We start from the raw sequence: 20,580 nt of genomic DNA on the forward strand, positions 1-20,580 counted from the left end.
CGACCATCCCCATCCCAGCAGACACAGTGACCCATCCCATCCCAGCATATGCAACCTGTCCCAGAATGCACCGTGATTCATCTCTGTCCCAGCACGTAACCTGTCCCCATCCCAGCACCCACAGCCACCTGTCCCCATCCCCATCCCAGCACGCACAACCACCTGTCCCCGTCTCAGCACGCACAGCTACCCGTCTCCGTCTCAGCACGCACAGCCACCCGTCTCCGTCCCAGCGCGCACAGCTACCCGTCTCCGTCCCAGCACGCACAGCCAGCCGTCCCTGTCCCCGTCCCAGCACACACAGTGTGACTCATCCCCATTCATTCCAGAAGAGCCCAGAGCCCTTTGCACTCCTGGGACAATCCATCTTTTCCAGGCACATCCGAGTGGATGCTCCCAGACTGACACGACTGATGGAGCCTCTCCCAGGCACTGGAGGGCTGATTCTCCCTGTAAAGACTGTCTGCTGTAACTTTCGGATCATGTGAGAGGGATTAGTGTTCTTCAGTATCAATACTGTGCGTTGAAGGTTGTGGTGCTGTGGTGTACTGTTGTAATAGTACCCAGACCCTTCCCCTTTCAATCAGTGCCTTGTTTCTTGGTTATGTCCACCAGAGTAGACGACCTGGGTTCTTTGCCTATCTGAACAGCTGTCCTCATTGATTCTGTGCCCATCTGCTCTCCATACCCTCACGCTCCCTCCAGCTTTGGTTGTTGATGGCGAGTTCTCCCAAGTTTGAATTGAGAACTGGGGTTGTTTTCCATGGAAGAAGGAAGATTCGGTGGGTGTTTGGTGGTGGACAGGATCGGGGAGCTGTCCCATGAGTGTGATCCCAGGACTGTGGCCCTGATTTAGAATTGGGGTTAAAGATCAGGGGTCATTATGAGGGCAGCTGCCCAGAGGAGTGTTGACCAGTTGAAGGGAGAATGCCAGTGTGAGGATAGGGAGCTACATTTGTGGTCTAGGTCACTAAACACAGGAATTCTGTAGTTGTTGGAAATCTAGAGCAACACACACAAGGTGCTGGAGGAACTCAGCAGGTCAGGCAGCATCTATGGAAATGAATAAACACAAGAGATTCTGCAGATGCTGGGAATCCAAAACAACATACAGAAATTGTTGGAGGAACTCAGCAGGTCAGACAGTATCTGTGGAGGAGAGTGAGTAATAATTTGTTCATTATTCTGTGCTCAGAGTTTTAAATAGTATGTCTAAAGTAGGAAAGGGCTGTGCTCTGTCATTTAACGATTAACCATTGTTAATGACCACTCAACTCATTGTGATCACAGTTTGATGCTAATGTGTGTTTAAAAAGATGTTGGTGAGATTCCTTACCGTGTCCAGGAAGAGTTGCTTGCCACACCTTGCCGTGCCTCGGGGTGAGGGGGAGAGTTGCTTCGTTAGCTATGCCGGGGATGAGGGGGTGTGATCTTTCTTACTGTGCCCGGGATGAGGGGGTGTGATCTGCCTTTCTGTGCCCGGGATGAGGGGGTGTGATCTGCCTTTCTGTGCCCGGGATGAGGGGGTGTGATCTCCTTTAGCTGTGCCCGGGATGAGGGGGTGTGATCTCCCATACTGTGCCCGGGATGAGGGGGTGTGAGCTCCCTTAACTGTTACCGGGATGAGGGGGTGAGATCTGCCTTACTGTGCCCGGGATGAGGGGGTGAGATCTCCCTTACTGTGCCCGGGATGAGGGGGTGTGATCTCCCTCAGCTGTGCCCGGGATGAGGGGGTCTGATCTCCCATACTGTGCCCGGGATGAGGGGGTGTGAGCTCCCTTGCTGTGTATGGGATGAGGGGGTGTGAGCTCCCTTAACTGTGCCCGGGATGAGGGGGTGAGATCTCCCTTACTGTGCCCGGGATGAGGGGGTGTGATCTCCCTTACTGTGCCCGGGATGAGGGGGTGTGATCTCCCTCAGCTGTGCCCGGGATGAGGGGGTCTGATCTCCCTTACTGTGCCCGGAATGAGGGGGTGTGAGCTCCCTTACTGTGCCCGGGACAAGGGGTGTGATCTTCCTCAGCTGTGCCCGGGATGAGGCAGTGTGATCTCCCTTACTGTGCCCGGGATGAGGGGGTGTGAGCTCCCTTACTGTGCCCGGGATGAGGGGGTGTGAGCTCCCTCAACTGTGCCCAGGATGAGGGGGTGTGATCTCCCTCAGCTGTGCCCGGGATGAGGGGGTGTGATCTCCCTCAGCTGTGCCCGGGATGAGGCAGTGGGATCTCCCTTACTGTGCCCGGGATGAGGGGGTGTGAGCTCCCTCAACTGTGCCCAGAATGAGGGGGTGTGATCTCCCTCAGCTGTGCCCGGGATGAGGGGGTGTGATCTCCCTCAGCTGTGTCCAGGATGAGGCAGTGTGATCTCCCTTACTGTGCCCGGGATGAGGGGGTGTGATCTCCCCCAGCTGTGCCCGGGATGAGGGGGTGTGATCTCCCTCAGCTGTGCCTGGGATGAGGGGGTGGGATCTCCCTTACTGTACCCCAGATGAGGGCTGTGTTCTCCCTTACTGTACCTGGGATGAGGGGGGTGTGATCTCCCTCAGCTGTGCCCGGGATGAGGGGGTGTGATCTCCCTCAGCTGTGCCCGGGATGAGGGGGTGTGAGCTCCCTCAGCTGTGCCCGGGATGAGGGGTGTGTTCTCCCTTACTGTGCCCGGGATGAGGGGGTGTGAGCTCCCTCAGCTGTGCCCAGGATGAGGGTGGTGTGATCTCCCTCAGCTGTGCCCGGGATGAGGGGGTGTGAGCTCCCTCAGCTGTGCCCGGGATGAGGGGGTGTGATCTCCCTCAGCTGTGCCCGGGATGAGGGGGTGTGAGCTCCCTCAGCTGTGCCCGGGATGAGGGGGTGTGAGCTCCCTCAGCTGTGCCCAGGATGAGGGTGGTGTGATCTCCCTCAGCTGTGCCCGTGATGAGGGGGTGTGAGCTCCCTCAGCTGTGCCCGGGATGAGGGGGTGCGATGTCCCTTACTGTGCCCGGGATGAGGGGGTGCGATGTCCCTTACTGTGCCCGGGATGAGGGGGTGCGATGTCCCTTACTGTGCCCGGGATGAGGGGGTGCGATGTCCCTTACTGTGCCCGGGATGAGGGGGTGTGAGCTCCCGCAGCTGTGCCCGGGATGAGGGAGTGTGATCTCCCTTACTGTGCCCGGGATGAGGGGGTGTGAGCTCCCTCAACTGTGCCCAGGATGAGGGGGTGTGATCTCCCTCAGCTGTGCCCGGGATGAGGGGGTGAGATCTTCCTTACTGTGCCCGGGACGAGGGGGTGAGATCTCCCATACTGTGCCCGGGATGAGGCAGTGTGAGCTCCCTCAACTGTGCCCGGGATGAGGGGGTGTGAGCTCCCTCAGCTGTGCCCAGGATGAGGGGGTGTGATCTCCCTCAGCTGTGCCCGGGATGAGGGGGTGAGATCTTCCTTACTGTGCCCAGGACGAGGGGGTGAGATCTCCCATACTGTGCCCGGGATGAGGCAGTGTGAGCTCCCTCAACTGTGCCCAGGATGAGGGGGTGTGATCTCCCTCAGCTGTGCCCGGGATGAGGGGGTGAGATCTTCCTTACTGTGCCCGGGACGAGGGGGTGAGATCTCCCATACTGTGCCCGGGATGAGGCAGTGTGAGCTCCCTCAACTGTGCCCGGGATGAGGGGGTGTGAGCTCCCTCAGCTGTGCCCAGGATGAGGGGGTGTGATCTCCCTCAGCTGTGCCCGGGATGAGGGGGTGAGATCTTCCTTACTGTGCCCAGGACGAGGGGGTGAGATCTCCCATACTGTGCCCGGGATGAGGCAGTGTGAGCTCCCTCAACTGTGCCCAGGATGAGGGGGTGTGATCTCCCTCAACTGTGCCCAGGATGAGGGGGTGTGAGCTCCCTCAACTGTGCCCGGGATGAGGGGGTGAGATCTCCCTTACTGTGCCCGGGATGAGGGGGTGAGATCTCCCTTACTGTGCCCGGGACGAGGGGGTGAGATCTCCCTCAGCTGTGCCCGGGATGAGGCAGTGTGATCTCCCTTACTGTGCCCGGGATGAGGCAGTGTGATCTCCCTTACTGTGCCCGGGATGAGGGGGTGTGAGCTCCCCTAACCGTGCCCAGGGTGGGGGGGAACGCGATGTGCATTCCCTCGCTCTGTCCGGGAATGAGGATGTTTGGGGTGCCGAGGACTGGTAGCGTCTATGGGGAGTGAATTGTTCTCCCTTAGAATCAGGGCTATCACCGGCATATGTTGTGAAATTTGTTGTTTTGCAACAGCAGTATATTGTGATACATAATGGTAAAAACTATAACTTACAATAAGAAATAGAAATGTAAAGTTCAGTAAGTAGTGCTAAAAGAGAAGCGTAACAGTACGGGTTCATTGTCCGTTCAGAAATCTGATGGCGAAGGGGTAGAAGCTGCTCCTGAAACATTGAGTGTGTGTCTTCAGGCTCGTGTACCTCCTCCTGCTAGTAACAATGAGAACAGGGCATGTCCCAGGCGATGAGGGTCCATAATGATGGGTGCTGTCTTTTTGAGGCATTGCCTTTGAAGTCGTCCTCGATTCTGGGGAGGCTGGTGCCCGCGATGCAGCTGGCTCAGTTTACAGTTTTCCGATTTTGTGCTGTGGCCTCTCCATACCAGGCAGTGATGGAACCAGTTAGTGTACTCTCTCAGCTGGGGAGGGTGAGGGGTTCGGAGTCTGAGAGGGCAAGCTGGGTTTAAGCACCCCAGGTGGTGGGTTGGCCAGTCTAGCGAGGGGAGAAGGGCTGATGGGCTCACGCTGGACAGAGTGGCAGTCTGGGACAGTCATGGGGGCTGCATCTCCTCCACTGACTGCTGCCCTTTTCTCACAGTCTACATGCAATGTGGATGTCCCCTGGCAGGGTGGGCTGTAGGCCAGTGGGTGGAGGACCTGGCTCACCCAGCCTCTAAACAGTGCCCCTCTCTCCACAGCCTACACGCAATGCAAGCTCGGCGGCCTCCAGTGTGGGCACAGCCTCGTCTGCCACCCCGTCACCGTCAGCCGGAGAGATGAGCAGCAGTGATCCAGGAACACCGGCACAGACCCCGCTGGCTGCCCCCGTCATGCCCACTCCTGCCGGTCTGGTGTCCCCCGTCGCTCCCCCGCTGCTCTCTCCCAAGGTGAGTGAGGGGACTGTAGGGTGGAGGGGGCTCCCTTTGCAGAGGATTGACCCTCACCTCTGGCTGTACGGGGTCACTCACCACATCCCATTGTGCAAACAGACACCCCCCGACACCTGATGGGTGTACATGATTGTTATACCGGACATGGGTGTGCGCACAGATATTGAAGGGCGTGAGGGAACAGAAGTCAGTGCAGTTAGTATTACAAGGGAAAAAGCCGAAAGACCGAAGGGTACATCAGTCACCCAGACCCTAGGGTTCTGAAAGAGTTAGTGGTAGGCATTGTTTAGGCATTAGTAATGATCTTTCAAAAATCATTGCACTCTGGCACAGTGCCAGAGGACTGGAAAATTGTAAATGTCACTCCACTCTTTAAGAAAGGAGGAAGGCAGCAGAAAGGAAATTATAGAGCAGTTAGCCTGACCTCAGTGGTTGGGAAGATGTTAGAGTCAATTGTTAAGGGTGAGGTTATGGAGTACTTGGTGACACAGGACAAGATAGGACAAAGTCAGCATGGTTTCCTTAAGGGAAAATCTTGTCTGATGAACCTGTTGGAATTCTTGGTAGAGATTACAAGTAGGATAGATAAAGGGGATGAAGTGCATGTTGTATATTTGGACTTTCAGAAGGCCTTTGACAAGGTGCCACACATGAGGCTGCTTGTCAAGTTCAGAGCCCATGGTATCACAGGAAAGTTACTGGCATGGTTAGAGCATTGGCTGATTGGTAGGAGGCAGCGAGTGGGAATAAAAGGATCCTTTTCTGGTTGGCTGTCAGTGACTAGTGGTGTTCAGCAGGGGTCGATGTTGGGACCACTTCTTTTTATGCTGTATATAAATGATTTAGATGATGGAATAGATGGCTTTGTTGCCAAGTTTACAGATGATATGAAGATTGATGGAGGGGCAGGTAGTGTTGAGGAAACAGGTAGGATGCAGAAGGACTTAGGCAGATTAGGAGAATGGGCAAGAAACTGGCAAATGAAATACAATGTTGGAAAATGCATGGACATGCACCTTGGTAGTAGAAATAAATGCGCAGAATATTTTCTAAATGGGGAGAAAATCCAAAAATCTGAGATGCAAGGGGACTTGGGAGTCCTTGTGCAGAACACAAGGTAAGCTTGTAAGTAGAGTGGTGGTGAGGAAGGCAAATGCCATGTTTGCATTCATTTCAAGATGTCTAGAATACAAGAGCAGGGATGTGATGCTGAGGCTTTATAAGGCACTGGTGAGACCTCACCTTGAGTGTTGTGAACAGTTTTGAGCTCCTCATCTTAGAAAAGATGTGGTGGCATTGGAGAGGGTCCAGAGGAGGTTCACAAGGATGATTATTGGAATGAAAGTGTTATCATAGGAGGAACGTTTGGCTCTGTGTCTGTACTCGCTGGAATTTAGAAGCTGCAGGGGGATGCCATTGAAACCTTTTGAATGTTGAAAGGCCTGGATAGAGTAAAAGTAAAAAGGATATTTCCCATAGTAGGAGAATCTAGGACAAGAGGGCACAGCCTCAGGATATTGGGCATCCATTTAAAACAGAGATGCGGATAAATTTCTTTATCCAGAGAGATCATAAGACCATAAGATACAGGAGCAGAAGTAGACCATTCAGCCCATCGAGTCTGCTCCTCCATTCAGTCGTGGGCAGATCCAATTCTTCCAGTCGTCCCTGCTCTCTTGCCTTCTCCACATACCTTTTGATGCCCTGGCTAATCAAGAACCCATCTATCTCTGCCTTAAATGCACCCAATGACTTGGTCTCCACAGCCACTCGTGGCAACAAATTCTACAGATTTACCACCCTCTGACTAAAGTAATTTCTCCGCATCTCTGTTCTAAATGGACGTCCTTCAGTCATGAAGACATGCCCTCTTGTCCTAGACTTCCCCACCATGGGAAATAGCTTTGCTGTATCTAATCTGTTCAGGCCTTTTAACATTTGGAATGTTTCTATGAGATCCCCCCCTCATTCTCCTGAACTCCAGGGAATACAGCCCAAGAGCTGCCAGACACTCCTCATATGATAACTCTTTCATTCCTGGAATCATTCTTGTGAATCTTCTCTGGACCCTCACCAATGTCAGTGTATCGTTTCTAAAGTAAGGAGCCCAAAACTGCACAGAATTCTCACGAGTGCCTTATAGAGCCTCAACATCACCTCCCTGCTGTTATATTCTATAACTCTAGAAATGATTGCCAACATTGCATTCGCCTTCTTCACATCCAACTCAACCTGGAGGTTAACCTTAGGGTATCCTGCACAAGGACTCCCAAGTCCCTTTGCATCTCTGCATCTTGAATTCTCTCCCCATCTAAATAATAGTCTGCCTGTTTATTTCTTCCATCAAAGTGCATGATCGTACACTTTCCAACATTGTATTTCATTTGCCACTTATTTGCCCATTCACCTAAACTAAGTCTACCTGCAAGCTCCCTGTTTCCTCAACCCTACCCGCTCATCCACCTATCTTTGTATCATCGGCAAATTTAGCCACAAATCCATTAACTCCATAGTCCAAATCTTTGACGTACTTTGTAAAAAGCAGCGGTCACAACACCGACCCCTGTGGAACTCCACTGGTAACCGGCAGTCAGCCAGAATAGGATCCCTTTATTCCCACTCTCTATTTTCTGCCGACCAGCCAATGCTCCACCCATGTTAGTAACTTCCCTGTAATTCCATGGGCTCTTAGCTTGCCAAGCAGCCTCATGTACAGTACCTTGTCAAAGGCCTTCTGAAAATCCAAGTACAGCACACCTACTGCATCTCCTTTTTCTACCCTGCTTGTAATTTCCTCAAAGAATTGCAGTAGGTTAGTCAGGCAGGATCTTCCTTTCAAGAAACCATGCTGGTTTTGGCCTATCTTGTCATGTGCCTCCAGGTATTCCGTAATCTCATCCCTAACAAAGGTGGTAAATTTGTGGAATTTATTACCCCAGGCAGCTGTTAAGGCCAGGTCGTTGGGTATCTAAGGCAGAGATTGATAGGTACTTGATTGGCCACGGCATCAAATGTTACGGGGAGAAAACTAGGGAGTGGGACTAAGGAAGGGAAACGAGGATCAGCCATAATTGATCGGTGGAGCAGACTCAATGGGCCAAATGGACTGATTCTGCTCCTATGTGTTCTGGTCTGATGTTGGACCTGATCCAACATCTGGTCTGGGCTGAGTTGCCCTCACACTGCTGAGAGCTGATGTGCTCTGTGGGAAGGGGGTGGGGTAAGTGATCCAACTTTACAGGAGGAAGAGGGTCTCCGGGGTGGTGGGGATGGGAGCCAGTGCCTGGGCCCAGGTGGTGTGGATGGAGAGTAATTGGCCATGTTGGTGTTACAGGAGGAAGAGGGTCCCCGGGATGGTGGGGATGGGAGCCAGTGCCTGGGCCCAGGCAGTGTGGTTGGAGAGTAATTGGCCATGTTGGTGTTACAGGAGGAAGAGGGTCTCCAGGGTGGTGGGGATGGGAGCCAGTGCCTGGGCCCAGGCAGTGTGGATGGAGAGTAATTGGCCATGTTGGTGTTACAGGAGGAAGAGGGTCTCCGGGCGCAGGTCAGAGACCTGGAGGAGAAGCTGGAGACACTGAGGATGAAACGGAACGAGGACCGGGCCAAGTTGAAGGAATTGGAGAAGAGCCGTATCCAACTGGAACAGCTGCAGGAGTGGAAGCACAAGATGCAGGAACAGCAGGCTGAGCTGCAGCGGCAGCTCAAGGAGGCTAAGAAGGTCGACACCCACGCAGGGCACAGGGGAGGGAGAGGGGCTGTGTGTGACGAGTGGACAGTGCATACGAAAGACACCAGGCAGTAGTCATTAAGGCACATTAGCTTGTTTTTCTGAAGTACCATGAAAATAATAGAGGACTTGAACATTTCCTGAATTGCCTTCCTCAATTTTCCTTGTTACCTCTCATACATTCCTCCTAAACTGCCCTCCCAATTCACTCGTTACCTCCAATTAATTCCTCCTAAACTGCCCTCTCAATTCACTTGTTACCTCTAATAAATTCCTCCTGTGCTGCCCTCTCAATTCACTCGTTACCTGCAAAGGCAGTGTCCTCTCTGATAACAGAGTGATCCCACCAGTGATCACAAGACAGTGTCCTCTCTCTGATAACAGAGTGATCCCACCAGTGATCAAAAGGCAGTGTCCTCTCTGTCTGATAACTGAGCGATCCCACCAGTGATCAAAAGGCAGTGTCCTCTCACTGAGACAGACTGATCCCACCAGTGATCAAAAGACAGTGTCCTCTCTCTGACAACAGAGTGATCCCACCAGTGATCACAAGGCAGTGTCCTCTCTCGCATAGAGCGATCCCACCAGTGATCAAAAGGCAGTGTCCTCTCTCTCTGATAACAGAGCGATCCCACCAGTCATCAAAAGGCAGTGTCCTCTCTCTCATAGAGCGATTCCACCAGTGATCAAAAGGCAGTGTCCTCTCTCTGATAACAGAGCGATCCCACCAGTGATCAAAAGGCAGTGTCCTCTCTCTGATAACAGAGCGATCCCACCAGTGATCACAAGGCAGTGTCCTCTCTCTCTGATAACAGAGCGATCCCACCAGTGATCAAAAGGCAGGGTCCTCTCTCTCATAGAGCAATCCCACCAGTGATCAAAAGGCAGTCCTGTCTCTCTGATAACAGAGTGATCCCACCAGTGATCAAAAGGCAGTGTCCTCTCTCTGATAACAGAGCATCTCATAGAGTGATCCCACCAGTGATCAAAAGGCAGTGTCCTCTCTCTGATAACAGAGTGATCCCACCAGTGATCAAAAGGCAGTGTCCTCTCTATGAGAACAGAGTGATCCCACCAGTGATCAAAAGGCAGTGTCCTCTCTCTGATAACAGAGCGATCCCACCAGTGATCCAAAGGCAGTGTCCTCTCTCTCATAGAGCAATCCCACCAGTGATCAAAAGGCAGTGCCCTCTCTCTCTGATAACAGAGTGATCCCACCAGTGATCAAAAGGCAGTGTCCTCTCTATGAGAACAGAGTGATCCCACCAGTGATCAAAAGGCAGTGTCCTCTCTCTGATAACAGAGCGATCCCACCAGTGATCAAAAGGCAGTGTCCTCTCTCTCATAGAGCAATCCCACCAGTGATCAAAAGGCAGTGCCCTCTCTCTCTGATAACAGAGTGATCCCACTAGTGATCAAAAGGCAGTGTCCTCTCTGATACCAGAGCGATCCCACCAGTGATCACAAGGCAGTGTCCTCTCCCTCATAGAGCGATCCCACCAGTGATCACAAGGCAGTGTCCTCTCCCTCATAGAGCGATCCCACCAGTGATCAAAAGGCAGTGTCCACTCTCTCATAGAGCGATCCCAGCAGTGATCAAAAGGCAGTGTCCTCTGTCTCTGATAACAGAGTGATCCCACCAGTGATCAAAAGGCAGTGTCCTGTCTGATAACAGAGCGATCCCACCAGTGATCAAAAGGTAGTGTCCTCTCTCTCTGATAACAGAGCGATCCCACCAGTGATCAAAAGGCAGTGTCCTCTTTCTCTGATAACAGAGTGATCCCACCAGTGATCAAAAGGCAGTGTCCTCTCTCTGATAACAGAGCCATCCCACCAGTGATCAAAAGGCAGTGTCCTCTGTCTGATAACAGAGTGATCCCACCAGTGATCAAAAGGTAGTGTCCTCTCTCTCTGATAACAGAGTGATCCCACCAGTGATCAAAAGGCAGTGTCCTCTTTCTCATAGAGCGACCCCACCAGCGATCAAAAGGCAGTGTCCTCTCTCTCTGATAACAGAGTGATCCCACCAGTGATCAAAAGGCACTGTCCTCTCTCTCATAGAGCGATCCCACCAGTGATCAAAAGGCAGTGTCCTCTCTCTCTGATAACAGAGTGATCCCACCAGTGATCAAAAGCCTGTGTCCTCTCTCTGATAACAGAGCGATCCCACCAGTGATCAAAAGGCAGTGTCCTCTCTCTCTGATAACAGAGTGATCCCACCAGTGATCAAAATGCAGTGTCCTCTCTCTCATAGAGCGATCCCACCAGTGATCAAAAGGCAGTGTCCTCTCTCTGATAACAGAGTGATCCCACCAGTGATCAAAAGGCAGTGTCCTCTCTCTGATAACAGAGTGATCCCACCAGTGATCAAAAGGCAGTGTCCTCTCTCTGATAACGGAGCGATCCCACCAGTGATCACAAGGCAGTGTTCTCTCTCTCTGATAACAGAGTGATCCCACCAGTGATCACAAGGCAGTGTCCTCTCTCTCATAGAGCAATCCCACCAGTGATCAAAAGGCAGTGTCCTCTCTCTCTGATAACAGAGTGATCCCACCAGTGATCAAAAGGCACTGTCCTCTCTCTCATAGAGCGATCCCACCAGTGATCAAAAGGCAGTGTCCTCTCTCTCTGATAACAGAGTGATCCCACCAGTGATCAAAAGGCAGTGTCCTCTCTCTCATAGAGCAATCCCACCAGTGATCAAAAGGCAGTGCCCTCTCTCTCTGATAACAGAGTGATCCCACTAGTGATCAAAAGGCAGTGTCCTCTCTGATACCAGAGCGATCCCACCAGTGATCACAAGGCAGTGTCCTCTCCCTCATAGAGCGATCCCACCAGTGATCAAAAGGCAGTGTCCACTCTCTCATAGAGCGATCCCAGCAGTGATCAAAAGGCAGTGTCCTCTGTCTCTGATAACAGAGTGATCCCACCAGTGATCAAAAGGCAGTGTCCTGTCTGATAACAGAGCGATCCCACCAGTGATCAAAAGGTAGTGTCCTCTCTCTCTGATAACAGAGCGATCCCACCAGTGATCAAAAGGCAGTGTCCTCTTTCTCTGATAACAGAGTGATCCCACCAGTGATCAAAAGGCAGTGTCCTCTCTCTGATAACAGAGCCATCCCACCAGTGATCAAAAGGCAGTGTCCTCTGTCTGATAACAGAGTGATCCCACCAGTGATCAAAAGGTAGTGTCCTCTCTCTCTGATAACAGAGTGATCCCACCAGTGATCAAAAGGCACTGTCCTCTCTCTCATAGAGCGATCCCACCAGTGATCAAAAGGCAGTGTCCTCTCTCTCTGATAACAGAGTGATCCCACCAGTGATCAAAAGCCTGTGTCCTCTCTCTGATAACAGAGCGATCCCACCAGTGATCAAAAGGCAGTGTCCTCTCTCTCTGATAACAGAGTGATCCCACCAGTGATCAAAATGCAGTGTCCTCTCTCTCATAGAGCGATCCCACCAGTGATCAAAAGGCAGTGTCCTCTCTCTGATAACAGAGTGATCCCACCAGTGATCAAAAGGCAGTGTCCTCTCTCTGATAACGGAGCGATCCCACCAGTGATCACAAGGCAGTGTTCTCTCTCTCTGATAACAGAGTGATCCCACCAGTGATCACAAGGCAGTGTCCTCTCTCTCATAGAGCAATCCCACCAGTGATCAAAAGGCAGTGTCCTCTCTCTCTGATAACAGAGTGATCCCACCAGTGATCAAAAGGCACTGTCCTCTCTCTCATAGAGCGATCCCACCAGTGATCAAAAGGCAGTGTCCTCTCTCTCTGATAACAGAGTGATCCCACCAGTGATCAAAAGCCTGTGTCCTCTCTCTGATAACAGAGCGATCCCACCAGTGATCAAAAGGCAGTGTCCTCTCTCTCTGATAACAGAGTGATCCCACCAGTGATCAAAATGCAGTGTCCTCTCTCTCATAGAGCGATCCCACCAGTGATCAAAAGGCAGTGTCCTCTCTCTGATAACAGAGTGATCCCACCAGTGATCAAAAGGCAGTGTCCTCTCTCTGATAACAGAGTGATCCCACCAGTGATCAAAAGGCAGTGTCCTCTCTCTCATAGAGCAATCCCACCAGTGATCAAAAGGCAGTGTCCTCTCTCTGATAACAGAGTGATCCCACCAGTGATCACAAGGCAGTGTCCTCTCTCTCATAGAGTGATCCCACCAGTGATCAAAAGGCAGTGTCCCCTCTGATAGCAGAGCGATCCCACCAGTGATCACAAGGAAGTGTCCTCTCTCTCTGATAACAGAGTGATCCCACCAGTGATCAAAAGGCAGTGTCCTCTCTGTCTGATAACTGAGCGATCCCACCAGTGATCAAAAGGCAGTGTCCTCTCACTGAGACAGACTGATCCCACCAGTGATCAAAAGACAGTGTCCTCTCTCTGACAACAGAGTGATCCCACCAGTGATCACAAGGCAGTGTCCTCTCTCGCATAGAGCGATCCCACCAGTGATCAAAAGGCAGTGTCCTCTCTCTCTGATAACAGAGCGATCCCACCAGTCATCAAAAGGCAGTGTCCTCTCTCTCATAGAGCGATTCCACCAGTGATCAAAAGGCAGTGTCCTCTCTCTGATAACAGAGCGATCCCACCAGTGATCAAAAGGCAGTGTCCTCTCTCTGATAACAGAGCGATCCCACCAGTGATCACAAGGCAGTGTCCTCTCTCTCTGATAACAGAGCGATCCCACCAGTGATCAAAAGGCAGGGTCCTCTCTCTCATAGAGCAATCCCACCAGTGATCAAAAGGCAGTCCTGTCTCTCTGATAACAGAGTGATCCCACCAGTGATCAAAAGGCAGTGTCCTCTCTCTGATAACAGAGCATCTCATAGAGTGATCCCACCAGTGATCAAAAGGCAGTGTCCTCTCTCTGATAACAGAGTGATCCCACCAGTGATCAAAAGGCAGTGTCCTCTCTATGAGAACAGAGTGATCCCACCAGTGATCAAAAGGCAGTGTCCTCTCTCTGATAACAGTGCGATCCCACCAGTGATCCAAAGGCAGTGTCCTCTCTCTCATAGAGCAATCCCACCAGTGATCAAAAGGCAGTGCCCTCTCTCTCTGATAACAGAGTGATCCCACCAGTGATCAAAAGGCAGTGTCCTCTCTATGAGAACAGAGTGATCCCACCAGTGATCAAAAGGCAGTGTCCTCTCTCTGATAACAGAGCGATCCCACCAGTGATCAAAAGGCAGTGTCCTCTCTCTCATAGAGCAATCCCACCAGTGATCAAAAGGCAGTGCCCTCTCTCTCTGATAACAGAGTGATCCCACTAGTGATCAAAAGGCAGTGTCCTCTCTGATACCAGAGCGATCCCACCAGTGATCACAAGGCAGTGTCCTCTCCCTCATAGAGCGATCCCACCAGTGATCACAAGGCAGTGTCCTCTCCCTCATAGAGCGATCCCACCAGTGATCAAAAGGCAGTGTCCACTCTCTCATAGAGCGATCCCAGCAGTGATCAAAAGGCAGTGTCCTCTGTCTCTGATAACAGAGTGATCCCACCAGTGATCAAAAGGCAGTGTCCTGTCTGATAACAGAGCGATCCCACCAGTGATCAAAAGGTAGTGTCCTCTCTCTCTGATAACAGAGCGATCCCACCAGTGATCAAAAGGCAGTGTCCTCTTTCTCTGATAACAGAGTGATCCCACCAGTGATCAAAAGGCAGTGTCCTCTCTCTGATAACAGAGCCATCCCACCAGTGATCAAAAGGCAGTGTCCTCTGTCTGATAACAGAGTGATCCCACCAGTGATCAAAAGGTAGTGTCCTCTCTCTCTGATAACAGAGTGATCCCACCAGTGATCAAAAGGCAGTGTCCTCTTTCTCATAGAGCGACCCCACCAGCGATCAAAAGGCAGTGTCCTCTCTCTCTGATAACAGAGTGATCCCACCAGTGATCAAAAGGCACTGTCCTCTCTCTCATAGAGCGATCCCACCAGTGATCAAAAGGCAGTGTCCTCTCTCTCTGATAACAGAGTGATCCCACCAGTGATCAAAAGCCTGTGTCCTCTCTCTGATAACAGAGCGATCCCACCAGTGATCAAAAGGCAGTGTCCTCTCTCTCTGATAACAGAGTGATCCCACCAGTGATCAAAATGCAGTGTCCTCTCTCTCATAGAGCGATCCCACCAGTGATCAAAAGGCAGTGTCCTCTCTCTGATAACAGAGTGATCCCACCAGTGATCAAAAGGCAGTGTCCTCTCTCTGATAACAGAGTGATCCCACCAGTGATCAAAAGGCAGTGTCCTCTCTCTGATAACGGAGCGATCCCACCAGTGATCACAAGGCAGTGTCCTCTCTCTCTGATAACAGAGTGATCCCACCAGTGATCAAAAGGCACTGTCCTCTCTCTCATAGAGCGATTCCACCAGTGATCAAAAGGCAGTGTCCTCTCTCTCTGATAACAGAGTGATCCCAGCAGTGATCAAAAGCCTGTGTCCTCTCTCTGATAACAGAGCGATCCCACCAGTGATCAAAAGGCAGTGTCCTCTCTCTCTGATAACAGAGTGATCCCACCAGTGATCAAAATGCAGTGTCCTCTCTCTCATAGAGCGATCCCACCAGTGATCAAAAGGCAGTGTCCTCTCTCTGATAACAGAGTGATCCCACCAGTGATCAAAAGGCAGTGTCCTCTCTCTGATAACAGAGTGATCCCACCAGTGATCAAAAGGCAGTGTCCTCTCTCTCATAGAGCAATCCCACCAGTGATCAAAAGGCAGTGTCCTCTCTCTGATAACAGAGTGATCCCACCAGTGATCACAAGGCAGTGTCCTCTCTCTCATAGAGTGATCCCACCAGTGATCAAAAGGCAGTGTCCCCTCTGATAGCAGAGCGATCCCACCAGTGATCACAAGGAAGTGTCCTCTCTCTCTGATAACAGAGTGATCCCATCAGTGATCACAAGGCAGTGTCCTGTCTCTCATAGAGCGATCCCACCAGTGATCAAAAGGCAGTGTCCTCTCTCTCTGATAACAGAGTGATCCCACCAGTGATCAAAAGGCAGTGTCCCCTCTCTGATAACAGAGCCATCCCACCAGTGATCAAAAGGCAGTGTCCTCTGTCTGATAACAGAGTGATCCCACCAGTGATCAAAAGGTAGTGTCCTCTCTCTCTGATAACAGAGTGATCCCACCAGTGATCAAAAGGCAGTGTCCTCTTTCTCATAGAGTGATCCCACCAGTGATCAAAAGCCTGTATCCTCTCTGATAACAGAGCGATCCCACCAGTGATCAAAAGGCAGTGTCCTCTCTCTGATAACAGAGCGATCCCACTAGTGATCAAAAGGCAGTGCCCTCTCTCTCTGATAACAGAGCGATCCCACCAGTGATCACAAGGCAGTTTCCTCTCTCTCTGGTAACAGAGTGATCCCACCAGTGATCACAAGGCAGTGTCCTCTCTATGAGAACAGAGTGATCCCACCAGTGATCAAAAGGCAGTGTCCTCTCTATGAGAACAGACTGATCCCACCAGTGATCACAAGGCAGTGTCCTGTCTCTCATAGAGCGATCCCACCAGTGATCAAAAGGCAGTGTCCTCTCTCTCTGATAACAGAGCGATCCCACCAGTGATCAAAAGGCAGTGTTCTCTCTCTGATAACAGAGTGATCCCACCAGTGATCAAAAGGTAGTGTCCTCTCTCTCATAGAGCGATCCCACCAGTGATCACAAGGCACTGTCCTCTCTCTCATAGAGCAATCCCACCAGTGATCAAAAGGCAGTGTCCTCTCTCTGATAACAGAGTGATCCCACCAGTGATCAAAAGGCAGTGTCCTCTCTCTCTCATAACAGAGTGATCCCACCAGTCATCAAAAGGCAGTGTCCTCTGTCTCTGATAACAGAGTGATCGCACCACTGATCAAAAGGCAGTGTCCTCTCTAATAACAGAGTGATCCCACCAGTGATCAAAAGGCACTGTCCTCTCTCTCATAGAGCGATCCCACCAGTGATCAAAAGGCAGTGTCCTCTCTAATAACAGAGTGATCCCACCAGTGATCAAAAGGCACTGTCCTCTCTATGAGAACAGAGTGATCCCACCAGTGATCACAAGGCAGTGTCCTCTCTCTGATAACAGAGTGATCCCACCAGTGATCAAAAGGCAGTGTCCTCTCTGATAGCAGAGCGATCCCACCAGTGATCAAAAGGCAGTGTCCTCTCTCTCACATAGAGCAATCCCACCAGTGATCAAAAGGCAGTGTCCTCTCTCTCTGATAACAGAGCGATCCCACCAGTGATCAAAATGCAGTGTCCTCTCTCTCATAGAGCAATCCCACCAGTGAACAAAAGGCAGTTTCCCCTCTCTCTGATAACAGAGTGATCCCACCAGTGATCACAAGGAAGTGTCCTCTCTCTCTGATAACGGAGCGATCTCACCAGTGATCACAAGGCAGTTTCCCCTCTCTCTGATAACAGAGTGATCCCACCAGTGATCACAAGGCAGTGTCCTGTCTCTCATAGAGCGATCCCACCAGTGATCAAAAGGCAGTGTCCTTTCTCTCTGATAACAGAGTGATCCCACCAGTCATCAAAAGGCAGTGTCCTCTCTCTCATAGAGCGATTCCACCAGTGATCAAAAGGCAGTGTCCTCTCTCTGATAACAGAGCGATCCCACCAGTGATCAAAAGGCAGTGTCCTCTCTCTGATAACAGAGCGATCCCACCAGTGATCACAAGGCAGTGTCCTCTCTCTCTGATAACAGAGCGATCCCACCAGTGATCAAAAGGCAGTCCTGTCTCTCTGATAACAGAGTGATCTCACCAGTGATCAAAAGGCAGTGTCCTCTCTCTGATAACAGAGCATCTCATAGAGCGATCCCACCAGTGATCAAAAGGCAGTGTCCTCTCTCTGATAACAGTGATCCCACCAGTGATCAAAAGGCAGTGTCCTCTCTATGAGAACAGAGTGATCCCACCAGTGATCAAAAGGCAGTGTCCTCTCTCTGATAACAGAGCGATCCCACCAGTGATCCAAAGGCAGTGTCCTCTCTCTCATAGAGCAATCCCACCAGTGATCAAAAGGCAGTGCCCTCTCTCTCTGATAACAGAGTGATCCCACCAGTGATCAAAAGGCAGTGTCCTCTCTATGAGAACAGAGTGATCCCACCAGTGATCAAAAGGCAGTGTCCTCTCTCTGATAACAGAGCGATCCCACCAGTGATCAAAAGGCAGTGTCCTCTCTCTCATAGAGCAATCCCACCAGTGATCAAAAGGCAGTGCCCTCTCTCTCTGATAACAGAGTGATCCCACTAGTGATCAAAAGGCAGTGTCCTCTCTGATACCAGAGCGATTCCACCAGTGATCAAAAGGCAGTGTCCTCTCTCTGATAACAGAGCGATCCCACCAGTGATCACAAGGCAGTGTCCTCTCTCTCTGATAACAGAGCGATCCCACCAGTGATCAAAAGGCAGTCCTGTCTCTCTGATAACAGAGTGATCTCACCAGTGATCAAAAGGCAGTGTCCTCTCTCTGATAACAGAGCATCTCATAGAGCGATCCCACCAGTGATCAAAAGGCAGTGTCCTCTCTCTGATAACAGAGTGATCCCACCAGTGATCAAAAGGCAGTGTCCTCTCTATGAGAACAGAGTGATCCCACCAGTGATCAAAAGGCAGTGTCCTCTCTCTGATAACAGAGCGATCCCACCAGTGATCCAAAGGCAGTGTCCTCTCTCTCATAGAGCAATCCCACCAGTGATCAAAAGGCAGTGCCCTCTCTCTCTGATAACAGAGTGATCCCACCAGTGATCAAAAGGCAGTGTCCTCTCTATGAGAACAGAGTGATCCCACCAGTGATCAAAAGGCAGTGTCCTCTCTCTGATAACAGAGCGATCCCACCAGTGATCAAAAGGCAGTGTCCTCTCTCTCATAGAGCAATCCCACCAGTGATCAAAAGGCAGTGCCCTCTCTCTCTGATAACAGAGTGATCCCACTAGTGATCAAAAGGCAGTGTCCTCTCTGATACCAGAGCGATCCCACCAGTGATCACAAGGCAGTGTCCTCTCCCTCATAGAGCGATCCCACCAGTGATCACAAGGCAGTGTCCTCTCCCTCATAGAGCGATCCCACCAGTGATCAAAAGGCAGTGTCCACTCTCTCATAGAGCGATCCCAGCAGTGATCAAAAGGCAGTGTCCTCTGTCTCTGATAACAGAGTGATCCCACCAGTGATCAAAAGGCAGTGTCCTGTCTGATAACAGAGCGATCCCACCAGTGATCAAAAGGTAGTGTCCTCTCTCTCTGATAACAGAGCGATCCCACCAGTGATCAAAAGGCAGTGTCCTCTCTCTCATAGAGCGATTCCACCAGTGATCAAAAGGCAGTGTCCTCTCTCGCTCATAACAGAGTGATCCCACCAGTGATCAAAAGGCAGTGTCCTCTGTCTCTGATAACAGAGTGATCCCACCAGTGATCAAAAGGCAGTGTCCTCTCTCTGATAACAGAGTGATCCCACCAGTGATCAAAAGGCAGTGTCCTCTCTGATAACGGAGCGATCCCACCAGTGATCACAAGGCAGTGTCCTCTCTCTCATAGAGTGATCCCACCAGTGATCAAAAGGCAGTGTCCCCTCTGATAGCAGAGCGATCCCACCAGTGATCACAAGGAAGTGTCCTCTCTCTCTGATAACAGAGTGATCCCACCAGTGATCACAAGGCAGTTTCCTCTCTCTCTGATAACAGAGTGATCCCATCAGTGATCACAAGGCAGTGTCCTGTCTCTCATAGAGCGATCCCACCAGTGATCAAAAGGCAGTGTCCTCTCTCTCTGATAACAGAGTGATCCCACCAGTGATCAAAAGGCAGTGTCCTCTCTCTGATAACAGAGCCATCCCACCAGTGATCAAAAGGCAGTGTCCTCTGTCTGATAACAGAGTGATCCCACCAGTGATCAAAAGGTAGTGTCCTCCCTCTCTGATAACAGAGTGATCCCACCAGTGATCAAAAGGCAGTGTCCTCTTTCTCATAGAGCGACCCCACCAGTGATCAAAAGGCAGTGTCCTCTCTCTCTGATAACAGAGTGATCCCACCAGTGATCAAAAGGCACTGTCCTCTCTCTCATAGAGCGATCCCACCAGTGATCAAAAGGCAGTGTCCTCTCTCTCTGATAATAGAGTGATCCCACCAGTGATCAAAAGCCTGTGTCCTCTCTCTGATAACAGAGCGATCCCACCAGTGATGAAAAGGCAGTGTCCTCTCTCTCTGATAACAGAGTGATCCCACCAGTGATCAAAATGCAGTGTCCTCTCTCTCATAGAGCGATCCCACCAGTGATCAAAAGGCAGTGTCCTCTCTCTGATAACAGAGTGATCCCACCAGTGATCACAAGGAAGTGTCCTCTCTGATAGCAGAGCGATCCCACCAGTGATCACAAGGAAGTGTCCTCTCTCTGATAACACAGTGATCCCACCAGTGATCAAAAGGCAGTGTCCTCTCTGATAACAGAGCGATTCCACCAGTGATCAAAAGGCAGTGTCCTCTCTCTGATAACAGAGCGATCCCACTAGTGATCAAAAGGCAGTGCCCTCTCTCTCTGATAACAGAGCGATCCCACCAGTGATCACAAGGCAGTTTCCTCTCTCTCTGGTAACAGAGTGATCCCACCAGTGATCACAAGGCAGTGTCCTCTCTATGAGAACAGAGTGATCCCACCAGTGATCAAAAGGCAGTGTCCTCTCTATGAGAACAGACTGATCCCACCAGTGATCACAAGGCAGTGTCCTGTCTCTCATAGAGCGATCCCACCAGTGATCA

General features: G+C 51.1%; 1 protein-coding gene across 3 annotated transcripts in view; it reads left to right on the forward strand.

Annotated features, from left to right (window-relative positions):
- The window catches only part of LOC140196914 (dynactin subunit 1-like), a 379,455-nt gene that overhangs the window by 233,545 nt on the left and 125,330 nt on the right, over positions 1–20,580 (forward strand). For all 3 annotated transcript variants that reach the window (XM_072256848.1, XM_072256849.1, XM_072256847.1), the window contains 2 exons: positions 4,912–5,100; positions 8,624–8,821. In XM_072256848.1, the coding sequence (XP_072112949.1) occupies positions 4,912–5,100; positions 8,624–8,821 (387 nt within the window). The remainder of the gene's footprint in view (positions 1–4,911; positions 5,101–8,623; positions 8,822–20,580) is intronic.

Source organism: Mobula birostris, chromosome 4 (assembly GCF_030028105.1).
Source record: "Mobula birostris isolate sMobBir1 chromosome 4, sMobBir1.hap1, whole genome shotgun sequence".
Classification (NCBI taxonomy): domain Eukaryota; kingdom Metazoa; phylum Chordata; class Chondrichthyes; order Myliobatiformes; family Myliobatidae; genus Mobula; species Mobula birostris.